The 10,765-nt window shown below is 41.0% G+C and overlaps 1 protein-coding gene across 1 annotated transcript; it reads right to left on the bottom strand.

Annotated features, from left to right (window-relative positions):
- Positions 1–4,171: 4,171 nt before the first annotated feature.
- Positions 4,172–6,691, bottom strand: LOC135708571 (zinc finger protein 93-like). The gene is made up of 2 exons (XM_065230672.1): positions 6,374–6,691; positions 4,172–6,309 (listed from the first exon to the last, which is right to left on the bottom strand). Exons 1-2 carry the CDS (start codon positions 6,513–6,515, stop codon positions 4,232–4,234), a joined length of 2,220 nt encoding a protein of 739 aa, XP_065086744.1. The 5' UTR covers positions 6,516–6,691; the 3' UTR covers positions 4,172–4,231.
- Positions 6,692–10,765: the final 4,074 nt, after the last annotated feature.

Here is a 10,765-nt window from a genome sequence, read left to right as displayed (position 1 = left end):
TTTAATAATGAGAAAGCGAAACGACGAACGTACACTTTTCACTGGTTTCTCAGCGCTGTTACTTAAGACAAACGGTATCTCCATAGAAATCGGGTGACTTAAGTAACATCGAAAACTATTTTGATCGGAAGGTGATTACGTCAAAAAGCGATTCGACTGGTAAATAAATTTAAAAATGGGATGTGATTCTATATTCGGACAGTATATAGTGTAATAGCAGGAGCATCGATTGACACTGATAGCACAGACAAACAGACATAACTCATAGTATATTTCTCACTGTAAAACATCGTCGCTAAAACATTACCGCCATCTGTTGAGTACACTGTGGTGGGTAGTACGCTGAACAGATGGCGGTAGTGTGTAAACGTCAAACGCAAGGGAATTGACTACGCGCGCCACAGGTGGTGGTACTACCAACTACGATACTTTTAAATTGACCTCTAAATGCTTGTACGATGATCAACTTGCGAGTGTTATGTCTGTTTGTCTGTGCTGATAGCTCGACTTTGTTTACCTTTGTTACATTCGACGTAATGAAAATTTGCTCTTGAAATGATCAATTCAAAGTTTTTCTTGCACTAATAATACTTGTGCATTTCACAAACGTCAGAGAAGTCTTTTGCGCATCTCGAAAAGAAAAACTTTTTCATACAAGCGTTCGTACAAAAAGTCTTTCGTTTCGAGATGTGTAATGTGGTCCCAGTGCGTTGCTACTGGCTTCGACAGCGATGCCAGATCTACGGAAATCTCCGTAGATCTACGGATTTTACAAATTTTTGCGGAAATACGGATCCGTAGGCAAAATCTACGGAATTCGGTACAGTTTCCACGGATTTTTCTTCAGTATACGTCTGCCTTCAGAATCGAATTTTACAATCTAGAGTATAATCTGATTCTGAAGGGAAAGAATTATTATTATTATTTAGCTTTATTAAGGAGGCTTTCAGCCTTGGGCTGGTTCGCCTCCAAAAAAGGGAAAAGAAGCATAAAGTAGAATACAACAGTTTTCTTGCTCACTTATCCGCTTTTTGATAGAATTGACGTTGACGGCGACTCTGTAGCTCTTCTCTCCTATGAAATATCCCGTAAGCAAACGTCAGGCTGTGCGTGAAACTCTTCACTCCGGAGAAAGTTCCCATAATATACTGTAAATCTTTGCTTGAAGAGAAAAATTTTCGACAGTGCCGTGTGAAGGCGAATAAAAGTCGTGTCGGTCGACCGTAGTCGACACATTTTCTGTGATAATCGACTGCCTTTGCTTCCGACACTTGCAAAACAAGCTTTCAAATAACAGTACCAATGTTTTATGTCAGGCTCTGTCATACGACTCTGTCACCGAAGGCCGTAACGAATGTATGTATTTGAGTTTTTCTTATAATAAGAGCTGCTGATGTGTGCTTGTGTGAATTCTGAAAGTAGCAAACAACGATGTCCTAGTAATAACATTTTTGATCAGAAATGGTTTAATTGACACCAAATTGAGGAATTAGAACGAAATCATATATGTCATATGATAGTTATTTGATAATTTTCTTTTTGCTTCAATGTTGTTCTACTGTTTGCGTTGTGTAAGAGAGACGCCGCTCTCTTCTCCGTGAGCTTGATGATGATCAGGCCTTCAACGTGTTCATCAAAAAGCACGTAATCCATAAGTCGTCGTAGTTGTCCGGCTTTATAAAGGAAACTACGGTTAAAACTTGGCTTTCTTATTAGATTACGACACCACTGACACTATTGATCAGATCGCCATAGATGGTCTTGAAACCCCTGCAGTGGATCCTCAAATTGAGCTGCAAACCATTGCCGTGGATAATGAGACAGAATTGCTGCTTGGGCAACAGGAAACGATCCTTTGTAATAAGGACAAATGCCTGGAGATCGCTCCCGTGCAAAACAGGGTTCATCTGTCATTAATATATGACGAGCACGGCGAAGAGATAGCTTTTCCTGCCATATGTTTTGACCATCTACGGAAATTCAAGCCAGGGATTCGGATGACATATTTCATGATGGCATCCACACAGCAAAAAAAAATGTAATATCGATCAACGTAATTCAAGCTGATGTATGAAATAATGATGTAATAGCAAAAAGCAGATACAATATTACATCAATGGATGTAAATTTGTTCGCCAAATCGATGTACATCGTACAATGTGATATTACACAACCGATGGATTGACCTGGTTGCATCATTTTCGATGTAATATTCAACAACTTTTTTTGCTGTGCAGTGAAACTCGTCGTTAAGGTGTTTCCTTGTAGAGTCCATTTTTTCATCACACCTCGCAATTTCAAGAGCACACAACTCAAGATCTACGAAGTTTATACATCTGCAAATTTCAGTCATTGCTTGCTTCTCCGCAGCAAACAACAAGTAGTAGTTTCAGCTACGTGCATCCACAGAAACCTTATTATTTGTACATGTGAAATAGCGAAGTGTAACACGAACAAGGACGCTACAGGGAATCACCTTAAGACAGGCGTGTGGGCAAACCACAACATTTGTTGTGAAAGTTCTACGCCTTAGAGTTTCCGAAGGCTTGCAATGCACTTTTAAGTGCACGGGGACAAGCAGTACATTGAGCGAAATCTATCCTTCGTCAAATCAATACCGAATTCAGTACAGTATTGGTAACAAAGGAAGATAAATTTGTTCACCATGATGCGACAATTGGGAAAGCCTACGATGTTCCTCACACTTAGTGCAAATGAGATGAAGTGGTCCCATTTGTTGAATCTCCTACATTGTCAGAAGGACGCAATGGCAATGACTTAACAGATCCTATCCAGGAATTGACTGCACTACAAAGAGCAACTCTGGTCAATGATGATCCAGTCACGTGCTGTGTGTACTTCAACAAGCTGCTTCATACGATTGAGTTTTAAGCACCGTGGAAGTCCTCACGCACACATCTTGTTATGGCTGAACATTTATCCCCGGGAAGCAATCAGTGAAAGTATACCAAAAACTACAGGTGCAGCAGTATCATGGTATTCATCCCTGTACTACCATCGGCCCTTTTCAGGGCCACCAAGATTTTCCAAAAGAGTTAAATTTCTGAACATATCCCAACTAAAATTCACATCAAAAGCTTCTTTTCAGGGCAATCATAGTCATACTAAAAAGTATAAACAGAGAGAACCCCACTCAAATTCCTATTCCTACCTAAAACACAAGTCCTGCTGCAGTTAATAAATAACATTTATTATATAAGACCACGTAGTCTGACGTCACCATTGCGTACAACCCCAGAGGACTGTCCCTAGTAATTTTTCAAAAGTTCTTTCATCGATTTTTCATTTAACGTAAAATATCACCATAGAACTAAAAAAAAAATCACCTTCGACTAAAAAAATCCGTAGATTTGAATAAGTCTACGGAATTGCATAGAAAACAATCTGGCATCTCTTACGGAGTCTAATAAGGTCGTTGGTTGATCAATCAAGGTTCAGAGTATTGCATACCTGCCAGGATACGGGTACGTGTTGATCCCTGGCCCATGATATACCCTTCTTTATAAAGCGCGGACAGCGGCCAACATCTTCGGTTGGGCAGCATAGTCGACGTAGTGTTGAAACTGATCCTTCTTTCTTCTTCTTCTTCGCATTTCAAGCTTATTGCATATCGCATATTAGCTTATTGCGTGCTCTCAACTTAGTGTTCTAGATGCACTTCCACAGTTATTAATTGAGAGCTTTCGATGCCTGTACCATTTTTGCATTGGTATAATTGTGTGGCAAGTCCAATCATACTTCTATGCCCAGGGAAATCGTGGAATTTTCCAACCCGAAAAATGCCTAGACCGGACCGGGAATTGAACCCAGCCACCTCCAGCATGGTCTTGCTTTGTAGCTGCGCTTTTACCGACTGAGCTAAGGGAGGCCCCAACTGATCCTACTAGACTCGATGGTAGTTGCCCTGGGACCCACTGGATGCGACGGGGAGATTTAGGTTAGGTTTCGCGCAATGACACTACCTGCTTGAAAGACTCGGTTGTTCGGCTTGTAAGCCAATGTTGCCCCTGGTAAAATCAAACCTCTTTGATTTTACTGCAACCGATTGATCGTCTAGCTCTATGGAACCTTGTCATTAGGGCATAACATGCAAGCCAGTTGTAGGGTAAGATTGAAATTTCTCAAAATAGATTGGTTCTAAAATTACCTTTATAAATCATTTTATTATACGAAAAATAAGAGGACCTTTATGTATGCGGAAGTCCCTCTATTACTTGGAATGAATATTTCTCATATGGCGCATAAGACTAGCGTTCCTATCGAAATCCTTCCCGCAGGTACCGCAGACGAATGGCCTCGGAAGTGGATTGTTTTTCTTTTCGTGCCATTGCTGATGCTTCCTTCGATCTTCCTCGGACGTTACGATAAACTGACAGTTCTCGATGGGACACCGAACCACCGATTGGATTGCACCGTGCGATAGGATGTGCTCTGTTAGATCGCCCAGGCTACCAAAAGAGTATTCGCAGTGCACACAGCTGTAACTGTTGGCTAGTTTGTGTGCTACTTTAAAGTGGGCCCGTAAGACGCTTAGCTCTCCAAATTCTACACAGCAAATGGTGCACTTGCGAACAGCCGCTCTCTTGGAAATGTTAGCGCAATCACGGAAGTGCTGTTGCAAGTTTGCGTACTGCTCGGTAGCGTAATTGCAATGTGAATTCAAGCATTTGAATGTTTTATTGCCTTCATGAATCAACATGTGCTTCCTCATAGCGGTCCGTGAGTTGGAGGTTGATCCACAGTAGATACAACTGTGATTTTTCACATCCTTATGATCCTTATTGACGTGGTCTTTGGCTGCCGAAAGAACACTGAACTGCATGCCGCAAATGTTGCATGTGTAAACATGTGACTCACTAGAATCACTGACCGTTAGTTTAGCTTCCTCGTAGGGAGTCAGTTCATAACTGTCATTGAGATCAGTTACACGTAACGCATGGATAGAGGCGTGCTGCTCTAGGTCACCAGAACTGTCGAAATTTTCCTTACAAATAATACACTTGTGTTCCTTTTTCGGCATACCACTCGCGTGTTGAAGGCGACGGGCATGTCTTTTGAGATCGCTTGTACTGAGAAAACCCTTGCCACATTCCCCGCATTTGTGTGGTCGCTCTCCGGAATGACTTCTCATGTGAACATTGAGATTGTATCTGTATGATAAAGTTATTCCACATGTCAGACAGGTACGTTTCTTCACATCGATATGAGCCTCATTGACATGGCGTTTGATGGAATAGAGATTTTCGAAATCCTTCGAACAGATCTTGCAGGCATAATGAGGTACGTTGTCGTTGCGGTTATCGATAATGTTGGCCTCTTCGTATAAATCCAATTGACCACTGTCATTTTCAACGTCTTCAACAGGCGGAATCTGTACTAATAATGAATCTTCATTGTCGGGTTCAGCTTCAATCGTTTCGTCTGTCTTCGCTACACTGCCAGCAGGTTCATTCGCAACGGGATTATTATCTCTTACTTTGCGTTTGCTTAGTTCGCCTTTCGCTACAGTTGCCAATGTCAGGTCCCCCTGATAGTCTTTATGACGACGACGAACGTGTTTGTACAGAGTACCAGTCCACGAGGCTGTGTAGGTGCAGTTTTCTGCTGGACATTTGAAGGGACGCTCTCGGGTATGAACTTTGTTGTGTTCTTCCAGATCCAAGGCCCGATCGAACCCTCGACCACAGTCGCTGCAGGTATATCGTTTAATATTCATGTGAACTTTGGCAATGTGCGCTTCACAAGTCTCCCTTTTACGGAATACATTTTTGCATCTGCTGCAAGCGTACATTACTCTTCCCTTGTTGTAAATCTTTTCAATTCGCACGACAAACCCTGAAACATCAACGACTTCTGGCTTTGAAGTAGATTCCACTTCACCATCGCTTAGGCTGGCCGCTGGCACTGCTTTGGCCACATCCTTTATTTTTCGAGGTTTTCTTCTTCCACCTACTTTGAGGTTCGCTTCTTCATGTCGAAGACGAGTGTGCGAGTCTAAAGCTTTAACCGACGCACAAGAAAACTCGCAATATTTTCTCGGGCACTGAAAGGAAAGCTTCGTTGTCTCTGGCGAGATGTTCAGCCTTTTCGATTTCCGGCACCGTTTTCTAAAAGGACCCTGCGCATTATCATCGACGTCTTCTTTAGCCGTTATTTTTAGCCTTTTAGAGGACCGTTTCAAGATTTTTTTCCGTTTTCTACCAGGCTCCGACGAATTTCCATCGACGTCTCTTATAGCCATAACTTCTAGCTGGAAGTTCTCTTTGCAAGGCGATGCTTTTTGTGTATCTAAAAAGAAAGGCACCCATGATAACAAACTAGGTAATACGGATAAAATGGGCAATTACATTACCGCTTACTACACTTATTGAGTCATATTTGGCTTCCAAAAAATCATCCGGATCTATCTCCAGCGGCTCCTGTTTGATGCAAAAAGCAGTTTCCAGGCATGTGTCGTTGCCATCGTTTGATTCTTGCTGGCTTGCGTCGGTCATCTTGGAAACACTTTTAAATGTTTATAACCTTCCACGATCCAACCTACGGGGCGTAAGAGTAATGTATCGTTTAGCGACTAAGTCGCAAGTTAAGAATTAAGATTTTTTCCTAAAACCGGCTAATTTCAAAGAAAACAAAATTTCCGAACTTTACGGGAGAAATTTCACGAATTTCACTGACATGACTGTGCATTTGTTTATGTTTTTGTATGCGATGTTTCTCGCGTAATATTTTAAAAAGACCTGATATGTTTTGTAAAAAATACTAATCAGAGCTGCCAGAACCATTTTTTGATTATCGGTACCTCCGTTCACTGATGAAAATCTGCATTTATTTATTAATCGGAATCGGAAAAAAATAATTTATTTATCCTAAAATTAACTGGCGTTGACCAAGGCGTGGTGTTTAGATGTTAGGGAACTAACGATTTGAAATTGGCTCAGTACTTAACGAGCCTATTGATCCCAAGCAAATCGATTAACGTACCCCATTCTAGTCAAAACTCTAGGACTAGACCATGGTGGGTATATAAATGGTGATACAGCTTTGTCACTATATAGGCGAGGAGGTCGCGGGGGGGAAAAGTGCGGTTTTAGAGCAAATTGTAAACAAACTCGGTCGCTGTCCCATACAAAAATCCAACATGGCTGAATCATGAATTTGACACATTAGAACACCTATTTGTAGTCACCTTGGACTAGACTATGTTTGTTTTGATTCGCTATGAAAGATTGACAGATAAAATGAGGGGTTCGTGCGAGGGTTAGTGGATTTTCCTATGTTTCGAGGGGTACATCGATTAGCTTGGGACCGAAGAGAGTACCAGAGCTGAGCCAAAAAGTTGAGCACGTTTCTTTGGGACCTACTACCCAACAAAAATTGGAAGCTGAACAAGAGCTTATTCAGGCAAAAATATGCTTTTTCAGCTTAAAAATGACTTGTTAAGCCTTTAATCAGCACACATTGTTTGTTGGGTAGTCTTAAGGCCCATGCACATTAGATCCGGATCGGACGCGTTGCGGCAAAGTGACAGCTAAATCTATTGTCTAACTGTCAAATTTGCGTCAACGTAACGCAAACGGATCTAATGTAGGTGGGCCTTTAGAGTTACCTCTATGTTTACACCATCGCTGTTTAAGGAAGTAATGATGTCCAATAGACGCTGAATAATCAAAAATATGATCGAATAAGCTCTGTTACAACTCTTGTAAGTCGAATAAACGCTTCTCGACATACCTTATTTAGCACCAAATATTTCGATGTTGCGCTTGAATAAATTCTCCAGATTTGTGTGAACCAAGCCTAAACTAAAGCCTTTTAAAAATAGTAAAAGTATTATTAAGCATGCAGTTGAATAAAATCGTCAAGAAGTCGTTTCTTCAATAGGCAATTGTTTGTTGGAGTATTTTTTTGTGTATTTTCCGAAGTGTGTATTTACAATTCAGCTGATTTATGAAGTTGATCGCCCCTCCACTTGATCATACAAACGTTCATGTAAAGTTGCATAACCATTTCAGTTAAAATTTAGCAGGGATTACACAGCAAAAAAAGTTGTTGAATATTACATCGAAACTGCTGCAACCAGGTCAATCCATCGGTTGTGTAATATCACATTGTACGATGTACGCAGAATCAAATGATGTGATACACAAAACCGATGTAATTTTTCTGACGTAATATATGTGATGTACACAGATGCGATGTAAGTAAACGAAGCGATGTAAGTAAACGAAGCGATGTAATAGTGATGCGATGTAAAGAAAAAACCGAGGAAAAAACGATGTATATACGTATACGTAGTTGATTAAATTGCTTTGCTATCTTTTTTCTCACATAAATTTTAATCAGTTGTAAAAACTGCAGTTACTCAGTTACAGATTACGGCTTCCTCTGGTACTGCGTGGAGTACTGCGCAATGTTGATTGGCATGAAAGACTTCCAGAAAGCATAACGACTAGTCTCCGTCGTGTTGAAGGGCTGACCACCGGGTGGTAGGAGCCATGGACCATGGACAATCAGCATTCCTACTGAATTCGGGTCAAGTAGAAGGTACAGCTAGCTGGATGGACTTCCTTCGGCACTGCGTGAAGCACTAACAGTATTGGTCGGCATTGAGGGTTCCCAGAAAGTATGGCGTCTCTGCTTAGTTAACCGTCTGGTTGAAGGCAATGAAAAAATCTCGTCGCGGATGTTCTGCAGAGATAAAAGCGAAATCGTCAATAAATCAACTAAAATTTGTAAAAATTATTTCAACTTACAGGTTGCTGCTTCCTCTGGCAATGCGTGGAGTACATTCACTCCCGATCACCTAGAACGAAGTCTTACAGTGTTGCGAGATTTAATATAGCATCAACATTATATGATATTACACAAATTTTGTGTAATATTACACAACTATTTTGGAATGACTTGGTTGCATCTGATTCTGTGCAATAATTATGTTATTGATATGTGAATATTACTCAGATGCAACGTAATGGACAATGGTAATTTTGTTTCGGTGTAATTTAAAGAGCGATGTAATATGACATCCAAATGGATGTTATTATACATCTACTTTTCTTGATTACATCCGTTTTGTTGTACATCATGTGAATTACGTTGATGCATATTACTTTTTTTTTTGCTGTGTATACGCGAGGGTTTATAAACCATGTTTAACCATTTTCGGTAAGGCCGAGAAATGGTTCGCGTTTATGTGGGAAGTACATCGATGAGCGTACCCCATTCTAGTCTATACTACACTATGATTTTTTTTGATTCACTATGAATTTTTGACAGATAAAATGATGGGTTCGTGGATTTTCCTACACTAATAAAATTCCACACATTTTCATTGACGAATTTCCATGTGAGATTCTACATGATTTTCATGTGACCACACAAAAACAGAATAGGAGCACATCACTTGTGGTGCATTTATTATAACAAAAAAAAATTAAATGCATTTTTTCAGTGCATTTTTTGCTGTGTGTAGCTTTAAGTGACATCAATACATGCATGTATACATGAAGGGTTTTGCTCGGGGTTTTGTCCTGTTTTGTTGTTCGCTTGGGTTTTGCTCAAATCCACACTCTTGGCTTGAGAAAATTATTCCAGAAGCTCCTCGACCGAGAACGCCGAAAAAAACCGTCGGAATTTTCGGTGTCAGCATTAGAAATCTCCACCGGAGTCGTGCAGAGCCTCCTCCACCAAAAACGCGATCTCTTCACTAGTATCGTGCAGAACCTCTTTCACCGATAATGCGTGGAAACTTCGTCGAAGCACACTGGAACCTCCTTTGGTAGCACCGAAATCTTTCGGAATCCTCTTCACCCTGAACATATGAAAACTCCTTCAAAACTCCCCTCGAAAATTCGGATGCTGCCAAAGAAGGTTCCCATCGGAATTCGACGAAGTTTCCACGCATTATCGGTGAAAGAGGTTCTGCACGATACTAGTGAAGAGATTGAATGCTGCAGATGGAAGTTCCAGGGAACATCGACGGCGTGATTTCGGTGAGTTTGGAAGCTGCCAGCGGGGGTTTCTGGAAGTTCAAACGGATTTTTCTTTCCTTCTAGATGGAGGAGGTTCTGCATGATTTCGAAGACTGCCAACGAAGGTTCTAGGAACTTTGTCTTATCTTGATAAAGGGTTTATCCACCAGGATTACGATTGACTCGGTTTGACTACATACATTACATTGAGGTTACATTGAGTCTGTCGATGTTGGAAAATAAATAAATTGCAATTACATAAAGTATGGCCCATTAAAAGATGCGAAATTTCGATGGAGCTTTATGATGCTGCTAGTGGAGGTTTAAGGAAATTTTAACGGAGTTTTGAGGCGTTCTCAGTTGAGGATGTTCTGCACAATTTTAGTGGAGGTTAATCATTCTGCCAGCGGATGTTCCAAATTCGTCGGAGTTTTCTCGCATTTTCGGTGCTGCCAACGGAAGTTTCAGAAAATTTGTAATGTAATTTCATGTGTTTTTAGGAGGAGGAGCTTCCGCATGATTCCGGTGGAGATTTCCGATGCTGCCAACGGAGGTTCTACCATAGAGGTAACTCTAAGACTAGAAGGTCCCGAAATAACGTGCTCAGCTTTTTTGCTCAGCTCTGGTACCATAGAGGTAACTCTAAGACTAGAAGGTCACGAAATAACGTGCTCAACTTGTTGGCTCAGCTCTGGTACTCTCTTCGGTCCCAAGCGAATCGATTCACCCCTCGAAAAATAGGAAAAACCAATAACCCCTCATTTTATCTGTCA

The sequence above is a fragment of the Ochlerotatus camptorhynchus genome, unplaced genomic scaffold (genome assembly GCF_037179485.1).
Source record: "Ochlerotatus camptorhynchus isolate MF236.1 unplaced genomic scaffold, CSIRO-AGI_Acam_v1.1 ptg000330l, whole genome shotgun sequence".
NCBI classification, from domain to species: domain Eukaryota; kingdom Metazoa; phylum Arthropoda; class Insecta; order Diptera; family Culicidae; genus Ochlerotatus; species Ochlerotatus camptorhynchus.
The sequence above is the reverse complement of the archived record's forward strand: the minus strand, read 5'-3'. Positions and strand labels throughout refer to the sequence as shown.